Raw genomic sequence first — 20803 nt, 5'->3', positions numbered from 1 at the left:
ATTAAGAAAGCAATCTTCACCCATTAAAAAACAATTTAAAATTCAGAGTACAAATTTAGTAATTTGCACAGCACCAGTATAGCTTTTTGAACAGTAAGCTAAAATACATTATCTAGAAGTTGTAGATACGAATAACTTATATTATTCTTTGATTTCCTAAAAAGCAGATTTTTGGGAGACAGTAAAAGTACTTTGGAAGTTTCAGCAGGGGACACTTCTGGAAGAGGGGACATTTGGTCATGTCCTCTGCTCCAACACCTGAGACAACACAACATTTTGAATCAATACCAGTGTATAGTCTTATCTTTTTTTGTTTAGTCCTGCCAATAAAACATTATGAAAATGGGCTTTCTATCCAATGGAAGATGGCTATCTGCTCGCAGAAAAACAGTGCAACAGCAGAAGTAGGAATTATTGTTCAATTCTAGTATATTTTGATATTCTTGAATGAATGATCAATGGCTATTACATCCATCAATGGCTATTAGCCAAAATGGTCAGAAACACAACTCCATGCTCAGGGTATCCCTAAACCTCTGAGTGCCAGAAGCTGGGACTGGACAACCAGGGATCAATCACTTAATAATTGCCATGTTCTGTTCATTCCTTCTGAAGCACCTGGCACTGGTCATTGTCGGAAGACAGGATACAGGGCAAGATGGACCACTGGTCTGACCAAGTATGGCCATTCTTATGTTCTTAATGATGCACTGAAACACTAAAGAGCAAATTCATAAAGGTGTGTCTGGAACGTGAGCTGCTCAATTCCAATGAAAGTAAATGAAATGAAGCTTGAACTATCTGAGAGAAATCAACACCAGACACAAGATCCACAACTTAGGCACACTATAAAGCAAATGGTACAAGAAGATGCTTCCTAAATTGTAAGAACTTAAATCCAACTTCCCCTGCCAATGTTCATTGTGTTCCTGAATAAGTTTTTCATCTTTTGCTGATGCTGCCTACCATATATACTGATGAACTAATCAGGATGCATTGACATTTTCTGCATAAATGTGACAGCATACACAAAACACATCTCCATATTGAGAGTACAAATGTAGACTGATTAGATAAAATAATATGAAACTGTATTTCTTACCTTAGTGAGCATTGAGATGGCCTCCACTACCCTTTGAAATGAACATTAGGAAGGTGTGAATGAGAGACATGTGAAGGCCAGTCTTGATTTTGATGGGATTATCGGTCATCCTTTGAGCTAAACCAGCTGCACAAGTCTATTGCCCATCAGCATATGCTTCTATTGCATGACTGGAGAGATTCCAGTGGAGGAATCATTAACACGGCAGTGTTCTGCTGCTATTATTCAGAAAAACTTTGCAAGTCATGCTGCCAAAGTGCACAGTGGACAAGATAAACAGTTAGCATCATAGCACAAGAGCAATGGCAGCAGCATGATGGCATCTCAAGAACCCCAAGATATCACGACTGGGCATGCCTGAGGGGGACATATGTGACAGCACAGCCAGGCTAAAATGACGGCCCAAAAGGGATTAGGACATAAACTGCAGCAATGGGGGCCGAGAGTGGCAAAGGAGATGGCCTGTGCTGAAGGGCCCTGTGGCAGGGCAGACTCTAGTGAGTAGACCCCACGCAGAACAAAGAGGACCAGGACAGACTGTGGCGAGGGGCCTCTGGCATGAGAGGAAGGGCTTGTCTGCCCTGAGCAGGTACAAGGATCCCTTTCCCAAAGCTGAATAGAGCAAGCCACCAAGTCAGTGGTTCCCCCATCTTTTACTAAGGCAACCCACCAGCTGCACTGTACCTTGTTTTACACCCCACCATTACACATTCACACTCTCTGCCCTGCTCCCGCCTGACAGGGAAGCCCTGGGGAGCCAGGGGGCTGGACAGCTCTTGCCCCCCACATTTGCCCCGCAGCGAGGGCCTGTCCCGCAGGCCTGGGCCTGGCTCCCTGCTCCAAGCCTCACTGTCCAGTGCAGATCCCCATGCTGCCGGGGTTCGGCCTGGCCGCCCTGCCTCATGACCCAAGCAGCACCACAATATCCTGCTAGGGGGGTGGCGGGGAAAGGGGCACTGCCATGAGGTGAGGTGGGCTCCCCCTAAGAAATATACGTTTGCCTAGGCTAGGCGCCCACGAATCCCGCCCTGAACTGGTCTGGGACCCTTCTAGAACCTTCCCAGGCCCCGCCCTTGAGGAAATACTGCGCTAAGCCACGCCCCAGGCGGGAAAAGAAGCCACGGGCTGCCAGCTCCCTGGGAGGGGGCCCATCGCTCTCTCTCTGCCTCCCATTGGCCCGCAGCTGACCACGTGCTGGCCCAGCCCTTGCCCGTTGGCTCCGTTGAGCACGCCCATTCCTTCCGCCCATACCCACCTACGCTGTCTCAGAATGACAGGTTTCAGAGTAGTTCCTCCCCTCCCTTCCCTTCCGGGGTGGGGCAGGCGGGCGGCAGAGCAGTCACTTCCGCTCTTGCGCCCTGAGACCCGGGCCGGGCGGCAAATAAACGGGACGCGCTGGGTAGCGGCTGCCTCCCTGAGGGGAGGCAGGGGCTAGTTGCTCGCTCGGCGGCGGGGGGCGGGGCGGGGCGCGTTCCCCGGGCCCGCTGAGGCGGGGCGGCGCCGCGCCCGGCGTGTAGGATGAGCGGCGGCGGCGGCGGCGGCGGCTCGGACGGGAACGAGGAGTTCTACCAGCAGCTGCGGCTCCAGCAGCTGTACGAGGCCCGCCGCAGCGGCGAGGGCGAGCCCGACCCCTTCACCTACGTGGACCCGGCGGATGGGACGGCTTACGAGTGGGACCGAGACAAGAAGGCCTGGTTCCCTAAGGTGAGGCGGGGCGCCCGGGCTGGGGGCGTGAGGGCCGCGGCCGCTTCAGGTTCCCCTCTGGGTGTTGGAGCCTTTCCCGTTGGCTGATGCGGGGCTCAGGGCCGAGCGCCACACCGAGTCCAGGGGCAGGCACGCCAGAGCCCCCCCGTGTCACGGCGGAGGGGGCTGATGATGCCTTTGCAGCCCCACAAAGCCTTGGCCTGCTGTAGCTGCTGCATCTTATTGCCAACTCATGTGTAATTTACGGTCTTCCCTCGCCTCTAGGCGTCTCCGCATGACTGTGTCCCGGGTTTCTCTTTCCCGCGGTACTTTCTTGTATAACATGCAGGGTGCTGTGGTATCTGGGTGACAACGAAAAAGGGGGGGGGGGGCGGAAAAAGGCTCTGATAGTCCTTAGGGCTTCCTTCAAGTCTGCCTTTGCAGGAGATTTTTGTCTCGGCATCTGCAGCAGTGTTTTCACAAGTTGCAGAAATTTCTGGAGTAATACGTTTTTATTACATACTGCGGGATGTGTCTTCCCAAAGAGGAGTGGGAAGATAGCATGAAGAGCTAATTAAATGCAGGAGGAGTTAATCCCTGGGCACTCCAGTTGTGAGAGTGGCTCAGGTGACTGGCTCAATTCACACTCCATCAGAATTTCTGCTGCTGTACAGGTTTCAGAGTAGCTGCCGTGTTAGTCTGGATTCGCAAAAAGAAAAGGAGTACTTGTGGCACCTTAGAGACTAACAAATTTATTAGAGCATAAGCTTTCGTGAGCTACATGCATCCGATGCAGTGAGCTGTAGCTCATGAAAGCTTATGCTCAAATAAATTTGTTAGTCTCTAAGGTGCCACAAGTCCTCCTTTTCTTTTTGCTGCTGTACAGATGCAGACATTAGGGAAAGGGAATTGTATGGTTGGTCAGTAATTTGCAAGCCACTTCACATCCTTTTATAGAGCACTGCATATGGGACTTTCCCCTTAGCCATGATGTAACCGTAGGTCCATGTCTGGCGTCTGTATGCTTTCCCATTTTGTGTGTGTGTGAATCATACCTAATCATTTTAAGTTTTTTGATTTCTTAAGCGATAAGTATTTCTTCCAGTACTCTTTTGCTCATGGTTTGTGCTTCCCCTTAAATGAACCTGATGTCTAAATGTGCATTGAAATTATAATGATCTCTTAAAGTTTGTTTCACCAGAACAGGATTCAAAACAGCAGCTGTCTTAGTCTGTATCCATAAAAAGAAAAGGAGTACTTGTGGCACCTTAAATTTGTTAGTCCCCTAAAGTACTCCTTTTCTTTTTACAGAACAGGATTGAGGGCCATTGATCAGCAGTTGTGTGAGAGTTTGCACGTGCCTGTGCTGGGGAGAGAGGACTTAGGTTCCAATCAATGCATTAAAAACCATTCACAGTTATGAAAATTCACTTTTAAAAAGTACAGTAGCTGCTATTATGTTCATGGCTGGTATTATAATAAAGTTGTCTGCTTAATATTTCAGAAGATCAGTCCTAGCAACAGTTGTTTTCCCTTTGTCTTCCTGGTTTGGAATAATATGTCTCAGCTGGCCTTGGGTAAATGGAATACCAATATGTTAATATTCCATTGAGGGTTTTTTATTAATAACCCCTTTAACAAAAATTGTTCTGCACTAGCAACCAGTCTAGTTTCAAGAAATAAAACAAAGTTGGTAATGTAGTCGGAAGTAATTTTAAATTCATTGTGCTGGAACATTTTTCTTCCCACTCAAATCTAAAAATAATGCTGCTGCAGGACAACTAGTTAGATGTATTGATTCACTGATTTATTAAGTTATTTGATAAAACTATTAACGATTCACTGAAAAAAATTCAAAACAATTTTAAAAAACCCTTTAAAATAAAATTCAGCACCCATGAAAGTAATTAGCTGTTTGGAGTGACTGGAGCCAAATATAGTGCGGATTGCCATAGTGTAAGAGGGGAGGAAGTGGGATTTTTACCCATGAAAGCTTATGCCCAAATAAATCTGTTAGTCTTTAAGGCGCTACCAGACTCCTCATTCATAATGTAAGATTCTTCAAAGGTCAATGCATCCCTCCTAAATTAGGCCTGGTCTTTTGTGATGGACAGATTTTCTATTGCATAACCAAACGCTTACACTTGCGATATACTAGTGATTTATAAACACTGGAATTTAGTGTTATATGGTTCTGCAATAATTTGGCAAATCACTAAACTCCAAAATATATTATATTTATATATATTATTATATATTATATTTATATTAAGTTTAATTCTGTGTTGGAGAGAGATGACTGTCATTGACAATTCTGCATCTCTTTCTTTGCCATGGGTATGTGCTTGTTAAGGTATGAGTTTCCAAACAAAAAATTTATGTTGAGACCCAAATAATCTATATAAAAGTTCAAGGAGGCTGTAGTGATTTAATTAGTTACCAGTTATCATGCAAGCATGGAGTTATTCAGAATCCCTACTATCTCACTCTGGAATTTTTGAACACAGATTAAACCCTTAATATATGAGTTAGTTTAGGAAAACATAACCTTTTCTTACAACGCTGAGTTCTCATCTTTGAAAAGGTTGTCTGAAAACTTGACCATATTGACAGTGGAAAAATTGGTTTAAACAATAAGAGGTTGTAATCATTTTGTGATACTAAAATGTCAAACTAAACTTCAACTAGTATATTTTCTTGTCCTGTTACAACTATACAGTACTACAAATAGTTTGTAAAAACCTTAGTAGTAAAACATATCTAACAACAAATAAGGTATTGTAAGTTTTGCATCTAATCTAATATAGTACATTTTTGGGGTGAAAGACAGATTTAGACACTGCTCATACACTCACTCTCCACAGGGAGATTTGGTTGGGAGGGAAACAGGTAATATGTTCAGGTAATACTCTGAGCCAAAGATGTATGATGCTATGACTTAATCATGTATTAGTGCGTATTGCCTATACTAAGATTTACACTATATTAACACCAGTCAATCTTCTCTGCAAACCTTTTTTCAAGAAGACAGGCCCACAAGTGTCAGTCAATTTAATAGTCAGTGTTTTGGTTTTTGGCTGCCTATCAGTGTCACTTCTTCTCCTTGCTCATGGTTGAGAGCAATTGAGGTCTGTTCTTAATATCCCATTTTGGGTTTCTTTCTGCCTCAGACAAATCTAACTCAGTATTTAGAAAGTATTAAAAGTTTTACCTTGGAAAAGGGGGCACTAATGAAATGTGTTTTAAATTTGTCTGCAATATAGAAAAAAGTTCCTGAATAGTGTGTGCAGACTTCTCAGTATGGCTTTACTAATATCTGGCATTTCTAAGTTTTCCACTGCAGTGTCCATTTGAGTGTTTATATTTTCCTCTGTAAGTGAAGACATCTGGATTACTGTTTTAGTAGTTATCTTCAGAAATTCACCACCAGTAAACTTGTAATTTACTGGGATTTATCTTTGAACTCTATTATAGATTCATATTTAACATTCCTTTTCTAGGTGACTGAAGACTTCCTGGCAACATATCATGCTAACTATGGCTTCCCTACAGATAGTTTAGACAGTTCCTCTGCTTCAAAGACTGAAAGTAAGCCAGCTGTGGATTCTAGGACAGTAGGAGCACAGCAATCGGCAAATAAAAAAGCACCCCAACAAACAGATTCTAAACAAAAAGGAGAAAAAAGAAAACTCGACGCGGGTAAGGGTCTTCATTTTGCATAAGCTGGAAAATATACAATATTTAATAAAAAAAAAAAACGAGCAAATGTAATTGTGCATTAGTATTATGCACAGTAGAGATGCTCAGGCATCTGTTCTGAAAATTCTTGAAACACTTCTGAAATTGCATAGCGCTTATTAGGTTATAAAAACCTATATTTCTAATGTGAAATATAATCAAGCTACTAATAGTGTTCTGGGTTCCCTAGGGTGAAGTGGAAGCTTCTTGAAAATTTAGTTAGTGAAACTAATAAATGAGAGCTTAATGTTAAAATCCTGTTCTATTTCTAGGGGTTTAGCACAACTTATACAATTATGATTCTGTTTTTAGGATGGTTTCATGTTGAAGAAGACAAAAACACAAATGTGTATGTGACGGGTAAGTCATCACTTTTTTTTTTAATATAGTGCCAAAGGTGTGTTAGGCAATTTATATAAATAATCTGCTCCAGAGCACTTAATAGTGTGGATCACATTTTAGGACATTGTCTCATTGATTGACTCCCTCTTCACACCTTCGTAATTGCACAGCCTACTTACGCTCACATTTGTGATCGTATAACATCCCTGTGACAACTACAGCAGTTGCTGAGATGAAAAAGTAATACTAGGAAAGTGTTGAATAAATGTACCTGTTTAAGTACAATTTAGTTGGCTGAAACGGGGGAAGAGAGCCCAGTGTGGCCAGCCAGTACTCCAAGAACCACCAGCAAGTGCTCCATAGATTGCAGTGATACATTAACACAACTCATGAATCATTGGTCTAGACCAGGGGGCCTGCCAATTAGGGCTAGCATTAGATTCACTGGGGTCCTCAGCAGAAAGCCGAAGTCCCACTGCATGGGGCTAAAGCCTGGGGCCCTGGCCCTGTCACCTGGGGCTGAAGCCAAAGCCTGAGCAATGTGGCTTTGCGGGGGCTCCTGTGGCACGGGGCCCCAGGCAGTTGCCCTGCTTGCTGACCCCTAACACTGGCCCTGGCTTTTATATATAGAAAAAGTTATTGTGGCACAGCTGGGCTGTGGAGTTTTTAGAGCATGTTGGGGAGGGGGCTCAGAAAGAAAAAGGTTGGGAACCCCCCCGTCTAGACTAGGTCAAGATATAGTAAATGGAGGCAAAAAAAACAGAATAAATAGGTGAAGGGAAGACAATTTTACAGCAATATAATGTAGCTTCACGAATGTTGAATCTTTTGCACCTTCTCAGCCCAAGGATGAATTTGTTTGAAAAGGTAATACAATTGGCTGGTTTTTGAGTTACATGAGCACAAGAAAAACATGCACCTGAAGCAGCATATCTTAAGAACTCTCCTTTCTCTAGGCTTGGCTAACTCAGGAATTCTTCATAATTTAAAAATATTTCAAATGCTGTTTTTCTTCTGCTCAAATAACTCATTTGTTTAAAAATTTTAAACTTCACTATGTGCAAAGTCTTAAATGAAGGCATGTGTACTAAATTAGGAAGAAATGGTAAGAATGATAAGTGTACTGGCTATGCAGGGTCTTAATTTTCTGTCCCAGTTAAAGGGAAGATACCTAAATGTGTGCACCATGAAAAACTGTGCATTGGTTAATATATTTATTTGCACATATGTTAATGTGTTTGCTATGTCATTGTTTTGGGATATTAAGGAAACTTAAGTCCAAAAACACTTAATGCAACACAGACTTTACATCCACAGATCAGAAAACTCAGAAGTTAATGGTTACCATATAAACCATAACATTTCCACAATTCACTTGCTTAAGAAGCAGAGAGATTACCAAACATTCAATTAATAGGAAATAAAACATGCTCAAAACTAAATTAGTTAACAAAAATAAATTTTTGTGCATGTAAAATCTCACCCATAACATTGCACTGACACATTTTTCATTTAATAACTGATTCATTCTTGTTTCCTTTTTAAAATGGGCTTAGTGGTGTTGGAAAAACTGGATTTGGAATTCGCTATATAAATACATTCTAGATTTATATGGTTGAATTTACTTTGCAGGTTTGCCTCCAGACATTACAAAGGATGAGTTTATACAGGTTATGTCAAAGTGTGGTATCATTATGCGAGATCCTCAGACAGAAGAACATAAAATTAAACTTTATAAAGACAAGCAAGGAAATCTTAAAGGAGATGGCCTCTGTTGTTATCTCAAGGTCAGTGGTGTACTCAGTGTAATATTACAATTTTTTTTTTTTTTTTTTTTTGCTCTGCTTCATGACAAAGTAGTTCTTTATTGTCAAATATGAAAGGCTGCAACTTTTCTCCGACAAGGAGAGTTCTCTGTAGCTCAAAAACAGAAGTTGGTCCAATAAAAGATATTACCTCACTCTCCTTGTCTCTCTAATATCCTGGGACCAGCGGGGCTACAACACTGCATGCAACTTTTCCTGACACTTACCAACCACTGTTGGTTTTTATTAGATGTTGCTGATAGAGCACTCTGAATGGGCATTCTGATGCCTTAAGATGACCACTGATTATAGTGGTGTTCACAATCTTTACCTTGTGCTCTCACAGTCCATTGTCTGCACTTGTTTTCACTCATTTTACTTAATTGCAAGCTTCTGGGAGCTCTTTGGGTTAGAGATCATCTTTTGTTATGTTTGTACAGTGTCTTCCACAATGGGACTCTATGCACTACAAATATTTAATAATTAATACACGGGCAGAATTCAGAAAAGCTGCATCACAACATTATGGCCATAGTATTATCATGATAGTTTTTCTGAATTCTGTTAACTATTTGTATTTTCATAATGCAGGCTGCAAAATACTGACTGAGGTATTTAACTATGAGGATCTTTCCAATTGACTTTCAAGAAGGCTTAGGCTCCTGAGTCTGTCACTTTTGAAAGTGGGACTTAGGTCCTTTTGAAAATTGTATCTTTATCTTTTTTTTAATTCTTCCCTATAATTATAGTAGCTTACTAGAACTGTCATAGTTCAGTTTTTAGAAATGATTGGAATGAAGAGAAGTGATGACTTGGTGAAGTGCAGTTGGGGGTGGGTGTGTGAGTCTAAGTACACTGGTGAAATGTGGTTTTGGGCCAGAGTCAAGCAATATTAAAAGTAGCCCCTTTTTAACATTAATTTTTGTAAACAGGTTCAAGCTTTGTTTGGGCGTAGAGGAATTCATTTTTAATTTTTTTAATCAAAACCTTCTCATTGATTATGCTTGTTTTAAGGCTTACTATAATTTGATTTATCTTCAAATAGCGAGAATCAGTTGAGCTTGCATTAAGACTTCTGGATGAGGATGAGATTAGAGGCTACAAATTGCATGTTGAAGTAGCAAAGTTTCAACTAAAGGGGGAGTATGATGCAAGCAAAAAGAAGAAGAAATGCAAAGACTACAAGAAGAGGCTGTCTCAACAACAAAAGTTTGTGACTTTTTTCAGTAAAATGTTTTTTCTAAATGTCTTAGCTAAAACAGTTTTTCATATTCATTTATTCAATGTTATACCAATAATTAAAGATCAAAGATTAGGTTTAGAGTTATTTCATTGGGGTGGGATGAGGAATATAAGTTAAATGCTGGCATCTTCAAAGTCCCTAGGATTGTCATGTTTGGTTGGAGTCCCTAGAGATCCAAAGACTTCCATTACTTTCTTCTGAACGGAGTGTTACAGCTGAGAGGCAGGAATTGTTGGTATGTTTTTTGGTTTTTTTTAAACGTGATGGAAGTTTCTATTCCTAAGTTATTGAATCTGCAGAACCCTGTAGAGTCACTTTTATCTCTTGTGATTAACATTGCTCCTATAAGGAGACAGCACTGTTTAGCTTCCTGCATGTTACTGTTAGTTAAATTTAATAATTGCATTACACTTACAAAAATTCTAGAGCAGTTAGCATGAAGTTCCAATCAGTATATGAACAAGTACACTGCTTTCTATTTTTGCCTATTTATACACAGACCATTTGCCTTTAGCATTCAAATGTTTTTATTTAAAATTTTCTTATGTAGAGGTGAATTACACGTGATCTTAAAGAATCAAGCAAATTCTTACTGTTGAAAGCAAGAAAATTCCATATAAAATTTGATTTTGAAATACTGCACATTCCAACCTAAGCATTTTAAAATTCCCTGGATTGCTGTTTTTCTTCAAGGAATAAATAGTGATACTAATTTTATTATAATTAAAAGGAAGAGGTTAACTTGAAACTACTTAACATTGTTTTTTAAAAGTTGACTAGATTTCAGTTATACCTGCCTCTGGGCTTCCATGCCTATTTATTATTTTTACAGTGTTTCTCTGTCCCTAGGAGAAACTGACTAGGCACTGGAAATAGTGAAACTATGAAGGAGGTTCTGTCAAGTGCACAAAGAAAACAATGTATTTTCACCTCTGATCTTAGGTATTACTTTAAAAAAATATATATTTTCATACGCTGACTTTTAAATGGCTTGTGTTCCTTAATCAACTTGCAGAGTGACCTTCATAGAAATCCGAGAATGCTTCACCAGAAGCAGCAGAAATAAGCAATTTTACTAAATCAGACTTTTCTCTAAGATTGAGATCATAAATGTTAATGGAATCAAGCCCAGTTTCAGCTAAAGAATAGTACAGTAGGTACAATTCTAACAAGCCCCAACCATAGTCAAAATGAGAATTCACAGAACAGATAAATTAGCAACAAAATTCAGGGTGTGGCAAAGGTTGTGCATTATGGCACTATTTTTATGAGATAATATACTATAAAGAACATGAAATCTTTGAAATGCAAGCAGTAAACGTTTACTGTAAGACCATGTGAGCTTATAAGAGAATACAAATAAAATCATGTCAGACCAATTTTCAAAGACCTTTTTGGGACTCTTTAGATGTTTGTTGTACTTTAAAGCTGGATGTTCAGTAGACTACACTGACCACTGAAGTTAAATTTGGCTTGTCTACATGACATTCTTGTGCATGTTTATGGTATTTGAAGCTGCTTTGTAAGAGGAACAGTGATTAACTTACTGATCACCTTTCCATTCCATTTTGTAGAAGATTTAAATAATTCTTTAGAACTACTGAAATCTGTATGTCAAATTTAATGATTTTTTTTCAACAAATACTTGTAGAAACTGAAGAAGGGTGCAACAATGTCTTCTTACTATTGCTTCATTTCATTAGACAATTGGATTGGAGGCCTGAGAAGAAAGATGCCACAGCTCGAAAGCGACATGAGCGTGTTGTTATCATCAGGAACATGTTCCACCCAAAGGATTTTGAGGTGGGAAGAACTAAATACTAGGTGAAGCTGGTAGTGCTGGCAATAGTCAACATTGCCCATCATTTACCATTATAAGACCCTGTTTTCAGTTGCTTATAACATTGACAAATGTTAACTGTTCAGGCAAAAATCTTCAGCTAACATGGTTCATCTACTTCCAAGAACAAAGCTAGGGAAAAATATTGCCTTGCCCGTGTGTGTGGTGGTTTTTTTGTTGTTGTTGGGTTTTTGTTGTTTTTTTTTATTAAATAAATCTTAACTACTTCCTTGAGAAGCTCTAATGCCTCCATGGTTTGGAGAAAGGGCTTAAAATTTGGCTGTGTGTGTGTGTCACACTGCTGTCATAGATGCCGTTTGCCATCCCCATGGAAATTGACCCAAATATGGCCAAGTTAAAATATGAAAATTTATACTTTGCACATGCTCAATAGAAACTTGTTATTTTGGTAGCAAATACTCTGAAGCTACCATTTGCGCTGAGCATGCTCCATCCCAGGGCTTCTCTTGCCCTGCATTGTTGCTCCTGGTTGCTGGAGGTGGTTGTGGCACCAGCAAATGAGAACAGAGACTGTTCTGTGTTTTGCTCCCAGGCAGCTAGGGGGAAATTTAGGAAGCAGCCATATTGGAATGCAGTGGGAGGGGAGAACAGAATCATGCAGTTGCCAGGATTGAAATGGTGCTTCAGCTTTATCTGACTTTTCATACTTCAGCTGAGACTATCTGAAAATACTATTCCTATTGAATTTATTTTTTTTAATGACAGTGGAGAGTATGGATGACTATGCTTATTTTCACTAAGCACTAACACAGTAGCTGAGTTCTGGTAGTTTATTCCTCCTCCCCAACAGTTAAGGGATTTTTGATTAGTTCATTATAATGGAATCATGACATTTATTGTAACTGGAATAATATCTAGCTCTTACAGTGCTTTTTATCAGTAAATCTTAAAGCACTTTACAAAGGAGGTCAGTGCCAACGTACATTTTCAGAGCAAATTATATTACTCAAAAACAGTTTAGTTAATTGTTTTTGCCTGTCATTTTGTTTACTTTATGATTTGTGTAAAATAAGTCAAAATTAAACCTACAAAAGGGAGAAAATTCACTGTTAATCACCACCTACTTCTGCACTTCACAGTGGCCCAGCTGCTGTATTCTATAGTGGTGGCCCCTGTGCTGGGGGTTTATTAAAACTAACAATGAAGACTTGCAAGCTTTAAACTTCTGATACATATCTTGGACGAAAGATTTGAAAAAGTCAGCAAGGAGTCAGTAGAGTACAACCTGTTTCTCACTGTCAGTTTAACCTAGTATCATTACACTTCATTGTGAATACCATGACAACCTATCATGTTTAAGTAATCCCAGGTCTGTAGTTCTCCATTTGTTGGGACTCCTTTGTTGAAGAAGTGCAAATCGTATTTTTCTGCAAAATAGCAAAAATTGTTTAAACTCCAACATTTTAAGATTAAACTTTAAAAATTTGAATTTCATCTCTAACCTATTCTATGCAGTCGTGAGTTGTCAAAAATCTGCATCTCATGGAAAAGGTAGAGGAAAGAATAGTGAATGTCAGGTGCTAGGAAAAGGGAAATGTAGGGGATGGAGAAAAATCAGAATTTTATTTTAAAGTACACAGCCACATCCCCAAGAAAGCACGCTTCAGTTGACCGTGTCACTTTTCATAGAACTTCCAACTCAGCTCTCTAAAGATCATAATTTAAATCTTCTAATTAAACTGAACTTACAAATGTAGCATTCTGTTTAAAAACATGAAGTATGTATGGGCATGCTCAAAGCTATTACCTCAACCTGCAGACATAGCTGAAGTTGATTTTGTGTGTGTGTGTGTGTGTTAATTGAGTATATGGGGTTCATAAGAACATACATAAGAATGGCCCTACTGAGTCAGACCAAAGATCCATCTAGCCCAGTATCCTGTCTTCCAATAGTGGCCAGTGCCAGGTGCCCCAGAGGGAATGAACAGAACAGGTAATCATCAAGTGATCCATTCCCTGTTACTCATTCCCAGCTTCTGGCAAACGGAGGCTAGGGACACCATTCCTGCCCATTCTGGCTAATAGCCATTGATTGGACCATCCTCCATGAATTTATCTAGTTCTTTTTTTAAACCCTGTTATGGTCTTGGCCTTCACAACATCCTCTGGCAAGGTGTTCCACAGGTTTACTGTGTGTTGTGTGAAGAAATACTTGCTGTTTGTTTTTAAACCTGCTGCCTATTAATTTCATTTGGTGACCCCTAGATCTTGTGTTATGAGTAGTAAACAACACTTCCTTATCTACATTCTCTACACCAGTCATGATTTTATAGACCTCAATCATATCTCCCCTTAGCAGACTCTTTTCCAAGCTGAAAAATCCCAGTATTCAAGATCTGGGCATACCATGAATTTATATAGAGGCAAAATGATATTTTCTGTCCTATTATCTATCTTTTTCTCAGTTATTCCCAGCATTCTTTTAGCTTTTTTGACTGCCACTGCACAATGAGTGGATGTTTTCAGAGAACTATCCACAATGACTCCAAGATGGCTTTCTTGAGTGGTAACAGTTAATTTAGACCCCATCATTTTATATGTATAGTTGGGATTATGCTTTCCAATGTGCATTACTTTTAATGTTGATAAATGCAATTTTATCTGCCATTTTTTTGCCCAGTCACCCAGTTTTGAGAGATCCTTGTAACTCTTCACAGTCTGCCTGGGTCTTAACTATCTTTAGTCATTTTGTATCGCTAAGCTATGTGGCAGTCTCATCTCAAATATTCATTTATATAAATTGCAAAGTTTCACTAAAGCGCTCTTGCTCTATAAACTGGGACAAATATATTTAAAAATAACTTCAGGTTCATTCTTTGTATAAAAAAAAAAAATCTGGACAGCGAGTTGCTGAGATTGCTAAAAGTTCAGTCCTGAAACATGTGGTGCATTGTGACCTGGTCCACCAAAACACTTAAGCACATGCTTGAATTTAAGCATGAGTGGTCCATTAGAGTCAATGATCCTACTCATATGCTTAAAGTTGAGTGCGTCATTAAGTTCTTAGATAGACTGAGCCAGAGTGTTCAACATCTTGCAGGATCAAACCTTGAATGACCACAAATAACTTATGATGCTTAGGCCTTGTCTACGTTAGAGTTTTGTCAACTCAAGTTACACTGAGATACAGCCACCGCCATAGCATGTCCACACTATGCTCCTTGCGTCAGTGGAGTGCATCCACACTCGCAGCTCTTGCATTGGCACACAGCAGTGCAGTGTGGGTAACTATTCCACTGTGCAACTGGCCACAGGGTGCTTTGGGGAGGGTTTGCAATGCCTCATGGGGCAGGCACAGCGTTACATGATAGTTTCTCAGTCGGCATCCTACTAGATTGCCAGCTGTTTTTCAACTGAACTGGGGAGCGGAGGGGAAGGGGGAGACATGAGTGTGTCTGCACCATTTCTTTAAGTTCAAACAGCAGATGGAAGCAACCAGTCCTGAGGCAGAAGCTGGTGTTCCCCTCACCCCAGCTCACTGAAGACCTGTACACCAGCAGGGGACACAGGATACCGCAGCATCAGCCCCTGCCTCCCTCCCTGGCTCTGCACAGCAGTGTGTCTCCCCCCCTCAAGCAGCAGCTTGCCCTGCCTGCCTGCTGCTGTGGTCCTAGTGCTGGAGCAAGCAGGATTCCACATTAATGTTTTGATTCTGTGATTCCCTCAGAGTACTCCCACGGTCTCCTTTCCCCACAGACCAAGGAGATCCATTCCCTCCCCTTTAGTCCAGACAGTGTGTTTGCTGCCAGGAGCTGGCCTGCTTAGCTGAGCAGTAGCTGTGTGAGCTCTCCATGCTGAGCAGTTTCAGCACTTCCTGGAGTTTTGAAAGGGGAAGGGCACATGCCTGTGCAGCTGGATGCAGGGCATCAGAGTTCAAAACAGTGAGCAGAGCAGTCACAGTGGGCGTGGTGGGATACATCCTAGAGGCAACATAATGAACGTAGGGTCTACACTGATGTTTTGTCAAACTAACTTTGCTGCAAAAAGCCCTGCACCTCTTCTTGAGGTGGTTTTATTTTGTTGGCAAAGCAGGAGAGTTTTGTCAGCAGGAGGAACATTGTAGCGTGTACACCTCTGCTGTTTTGTTGACAAAAGCTGCCTTTTGCTGACCAAACTAGCATGTAGAAAAGGCCTTAGTTCAACCCCACATTCATGAGAAATAACCTTTTGTTCATTTTCTTCACTTTATTTCTTTTCCACAAGCTATACTATCTGTGAATTTGTGGTATGAAGACACACAAATTTATACTCTCTGATAAATTCTCTCAACCTTCAGGCTTAGGCAGGATTAGTCTAATAGTAGTAATTGCTCTGCTAAAACAAATGCTGTAGGAACACTGGAGAAAGGTGAGAATATTTTAATTCAGAAATTGTCTCCTGAAATGCCAAAAAATAATTGGCTATTTTTTCAGTGAATTCTGAAAAGCTAGAGGTATGTGCTCCAGTTATCAAAATACATTTTGTCCACTAGTACTTTATATCCCTTTAATGAGAATGTATTTAGGACCTGTATTTTAAAAATCTCACAGAACTAGACTAATTTTAGTTTAGGATTCAAAATTAAATTTGTTTACATGCCAAATTCCAAAACTAACCCTGTGTACCATGGAGAACCCATTTAATAAATACCGTAGTGGTATTACATTTCCTCTAATAGTTTGAGATTAAAAAAAATAATTAAAACTGAACTATGGCATTGGACTGAAAGCAATCTTAATTCTCAGCTGGTGTAATCTTAACAGCATGCAGTTTTTTTGGTTGACATTGGCAATTGAATGGGAGGCAGAAGGAAAGTGGGTTTTCCCTTTTCCCCAGTAAAATAAAGAAAATTACACCTGCAGAAAATAAGTTGCCCAAAAGAACACACACCAATAATGTTGATTTGGCAGCTAGCACGAATCCCTTAAAATACTGAGGATATTAAGTTTTAAAACATAATTTTATTTGATTCAGTGGATAAGGGATATAGGGAGATTTAATGTTTGCATTTTAGTAAACTTTTGTAGATTCTTATACTCTTAAATCAAAATGGCTTGGTTGAAAAACCATCATGAGGGTTCAAAACTGGCTGAGGCCCTGTCTTCGCTGTTAGGTGGTGCTTTTTTAACCTCTCAGTAACTAACATTTGTGGTAAACTAGGTAAGGTCAAAAGAAAAGGAGTACTTGTGGCACCTTAGAGACTAACAAATTTATTTGAGCATAATGAAGTGAGCTGTAGCTCACGAAAGCTAAATTTGAGAAATATGAAAAGGAACGCTGCAAGTGCACAAATTAGGTCTGAGTTTCCAATGTAATCTGTTTAGTATTATAGTTCACAGTGGCTGGTGTAGTTTTGTTTGCGCTGGTGTTGCAGCTATATTGGTCCCAGGCTGTAGGTCTGTGTAAGCTCGAAAGCTTCTCTTTTGCCAACACAAGTTGATCCAATAGAAGATATTACCTCACCCACCTTGTCTTTCTAATAGTTTTGGGCATATGCAGAGACATTGCACTATGCATTAGGAAGGTAATACATATTCTTCATATTGCTGGGGTGTGGCCACAATAGGATGTGTATTCTGCATTTGGGGATAGTTTGACATGGTCTCTTAAGAATAGGAGGCTGCCTGGTGAGTAGTTTCTTGAATAATTTCACTATTTTCTAGAAAATTTCTAGAAATGTATTTTTAAGTAGCTTTAGGTGTTCCAATCAATGGGGCTTTTATTGTGTCCTATTTCAATCAAGTTTCCCTGATACCAATACTAAATTTGCCTTTGTTCCAAGCTATTGTCCCATTTCACAATACTAAATCTCGTTCATTCCTCAGAGGGTTTCTTCTAAGTGCTTGTAGATTTATGCTTCCACCACACATTTAGTCTCAGCTGAGCAGTAACTGAGAGGCAGGACCGGACAACGCTTCTTTTTAAAGCACATACAGTAGTACAGAGGGAATGGAAAAAGACAGTCAGAAATCCTTTGGATTGAGATGTCATCCCAATTTCAATAAAACCAGAGACTTGTAGACTGGCTCTTAAAACCAAAATAATCTCAAAACTCAATATGTCTGGTCACATTAAATCTTCAGCTCCTCCCTGGTCACTTTTGTTCTCTGAACTTCCTCTATTTCATAAAGCTTTGTGGGGAGGTGGTGTCTGGAAAAAGAATGCAGTATTTGATTCCTAGAGGTAGACTTCTGCTCGTACTTAAACTGTTTTCCTATTTGTTTGGAACAAAGCTTCATGCTTATTTCTTAATATTTTGGATTGTCATTATTTTGCAACATACTATATATGGGAAAGTACTAGTGTTTTTCCTGTATAATACGTGGCCACTATTATTCCTTTAAACTGTAGGACCTTAGAGAGTGAATTCCAATCTGCAGTGTACACACATTTAAGGGAATTTTCAATTTTGTTTTGTTTTTTAAAAACAAATCCATGTATTTATGTATTTCTGTACAGGAAGATCCTTTAGTACTGAATGAGATCAGGGAAGACCTACGGACAGAATGTGAAAAGTTTGGAGAAGTAAAGAAGGTTCTCTTATTTGATGTAGGTATTTTCTATTATGTTGCATGGTCATAATTACTGTAACCTTTCCAAATCAAATAGACATGATGTTCGTGCTCCTTAAATTATTAAGATTTCTGGTTCTCTGAAATTTGTTTTTCATGCAGTCGTAATTTCATTTTTCAAATTCAGTGATAGAACTTAATTCAGAATTTTTTTCCATTTTAACAAAGGTGAAGTTAAAAACTGCACATCTGCATATTCTAGCTCCCCCTATGTCTAGATGCAATATTCAGCTTCTCAAACAGATTTGGGGACATATGCATGAGAAGTTGAAAAGCATGCACCCACGAATTGCAAGTAGCTAAATTCAGCTTTTTTTTTTTTTTTTAAACACTGGACTGTGTACAAAAAGATCTGAAGTAGCTTTGTTTAAAACCTAAAGCTGAAAACCCTAATTGTGAAGTACTAAAGCTCGTGTTGCTTCAAAATCTGAAAAGAATGGAAGGATATGTATTTCAAAGGTATATGCACATGAATGGGCTTGTACAAAACTGTACCTGATCTCTTACACGGGCAGAGTAAAGATCTTTGGAACGAAATTGAATTCCTGTTTAGAGATTTATCCGATAGGGTTTTGTCTTTTTCTTACAGCGACACCCAGATGGTGTGGCCTCTGTTTCATTTAAAGAGCCAGAGGAAGCTGATCTGTGCATACAAGCTCTCAATGGAAGGTGGTTTGGTGGTCGTCAGCTAAGTGCTGAAACATGGGATGGTACAACAGATTATCAGGTAATTCTTAATTGTGGGTGGGGAGGGGTTTTGTCCATATTTTAATTTCTAAAAATTCTTTAAGTGTTAATCTATTTAATTTTAAAAATAGAGGAAACAAAATTTAAAATTTGAGTAAAATCAGGAATTTAAATGTTCTTTTCAAAAGGACAAATATTAAGCCTGGTTTACCTGCAGATGCCAGGTATTTGGGGTCCTAGCAGGTCTATTTTTTGTTCTATTAAAAATTGTATTAATCCAATTTTCAAAGGCCCCGATTATCTTAATTGTACACTGAAGGTAAACTGTTCAGTTATTCATTGCTGTACAGATTGTTAACAACTAGCACAATGGGCCCTGACCCAAGTGAAACCTCATGGTATTAATGCAGTCAATGTTGATTATAATAAAGTAGCTGTGGCATAGTTTTACCAAGTGTAAACTACTAATTTTTTTTATACTAAGTGGAAAAAATTGCTTCAAGAAATCCAACCTAATTAAGATTTATTTATACACAGGTGGAGGAGACCTCAAGAGAAAGAGAGGAAAGGCTTAAGCTGTGGGGGTCATTTTTAGGAGAGTCTGATGCAGAAAAGCAGAAAATTGCAGCTGCTTCAAATTCTGCAGCTAGTAGTGTGAAACTGCCTGAAGATCAGCCTTCAAAAGATAATGGCGCATCTAAAGGTGATGTGAATGATGAAGCTCATAAGAGAGAGAATAATGGTGAAGGCATTAATGAAGATGGCACTCCATCAACAGACAGCAGTCTTGCAGGCAGTGATGATGAAACCGATACATAACATCTCTAATATTTTATGAAAGCATGCTTTTTAGGGTGATGTTTGGATTTCTCTTATCCTGTGCTTCAGGGTGACTACAGACAGTGTTCATGTGTTTATATGCATATTAGATGTCATCAGCTTGTGCTTTGAAATTTTCATTAAAAGCAGTAGTTAATGAAGATCTAAAAAAGTTCATATTAATTGGCTGCTGTTCAAGAACACAGCAGAACTGACCAGGCTTCTTATGTCATATATTTGCTTGTCAGTGTTTAAATTATATAAATGTGAAGTGTATGTGAACTCCAGAGTTTGAACAATTACACAGAATCTAAAACATTTTAATAATATACAAAGATATTAAAATCAATATTAATGTTTGCTTTAGTTCCCTACGCTTTTGGAACTTGGTATCTTCCTTTTGACAGTTTTATAGAACAGTTGTTGCAGTAAGGCCCAATACATTCACCCTGTACATGCGTTGCCATATTAGACATTTTAAATAGGAGATCATGGAGCATGAAATTGTCGCTCAGTCTACAAAACTGAAAATTCTTGCCATAGCCTACACTGAGCCACAGATACGTGAGAAGATATTTTAAAATCAGAATGTTCAGTATAGAGGGGTGTCGTCTCCTTGAATCTTCCATTGATGTAAACAAGTTGTGAGTATTTTGAGGAGATTAGACCTGTAAGCATTTCAACACTGGAACAGTATGTAAATAAAACTGACCTCTAATCTTCAGTTTAAATTCGGATGGTAGAATGAGTATTTCCATATGCTGAAAGCATGTAAAAATTATACATTGAACATGGTACAATGGTGGCTTTGGGGGTTCTTTTGCCTTAAATCTAAGAAGTGCTTTTTCAGTCTTTGGTAGGGAGTGGAGTCAATATGTACCATATTCTTTTTGAGATGGATGCTTTTGGTTTAGTTCACGGCCTGAGGGGCCTCTTCCCCCAATGACTTCATAAAATTTAAAAGGTTTTAAC

At 39.5% G+C, this 20803-nt stretch overlaps 2 protein-coding genes and 1 long non-coding RNA gene across 3 annotated transcripts in view; 2 read left to right on the top strand and 1 right to left on the bottom strand.

Moving 5' to 3' along the window:
• Positions 1 to 2219, bottom strand: part of MAP7D3 (MAP7 domain containing 3) — a 253954-nt gene extending 251735 nt beyond the window's left edge. The window contains exon 1 of the mRNA XM_043492118.1: positions 1103 to 2219. The gene's annotated coding sequence lies outside the window, so the exon portion shown is untranslated. The remainder of the gene's footprint in view (positions 1 to 1102) is intronic.
• A 401-nt stretch (positions 2220 to 2620) lies between these two features.
• Positions 2621 to 20202, top strand: HTATSF1 (HIV-1 Tat specific factor 1). The gene is made up of 9 exons (XM_038416853.2): positions 2621 to 2806; positions 6286 to 6484; positions 6836 to 6883; positions 8498 to 8652; positions 9716 to 9879; positions 11617 to 11716; positions 18213 to 18302; positions 18915 to 19052; positions 19550 to 20202. The coding sequence occupies exons 1-9, from the start codon at positions 2621 to 2623 to the stop codon at positions 19829 to 19831; spliced, it is 1362 nt and encodes a 453-aa protein (XP_038272781.1). The 3' UTR covers positions 19832 to 20202.
• LOC122455715 lies at positions 10044 to 11510 on the top strand. The gene is made up of 2 exons (XR_006274145.1): positions 10044 to 10148; positions 10763 to 11510. It is a non-coding gene; the product is annotated as an uncharacterized LOC122455715 (long non-coding RNA).
• Positions 20203 to 20803: the final 601 nt, after the last annotated feature.

The sequence above is a fragment of the Dermochelys coriacea genome, chromosome 9, assembly GCF_009764565.3.
Source record: "Dermochelys coriacea isolate rDerCor1 chromosome 9, rDerCor1.pri.v4, whole genome shotgun sequence".
NCBI lineage: Eukaryota > Metazoa > Chordata > Testudines > Dermochelyidae > Dermochelys > Dermochelys coriacea.
Note: the sequence above shows the minus strand (reverse complement) of the source record. Positions and strands in the feature narration are given on the sequence as shown.

Excerpts from the sequence above, each read along its gene's own strand:
- HTATSF1 (XM_038416853.2), top strand. The coding sequence starts at position 2,621 with ATGAGCGGCGGCGGCGGCGGCGGCGGCTCGGACGGGAACGAGGAGTTC. Across the intron at positions 2,807-6,285 it reads AGAAGGCCTGGTTCCCTAAG|GTGACTGAAGACTTCCTGGC; the intron begins GTGAGGCGGGGC and ends TTCCTTTTCTAG. Across the intron at positions 18,303-18,914 it reads AGAAGGTTCTCTTATTTGAT|CGACACCCAGATGGTGTGGC; the intron begins GTAGGTATTTTC and ends TTTTTCTTACAG.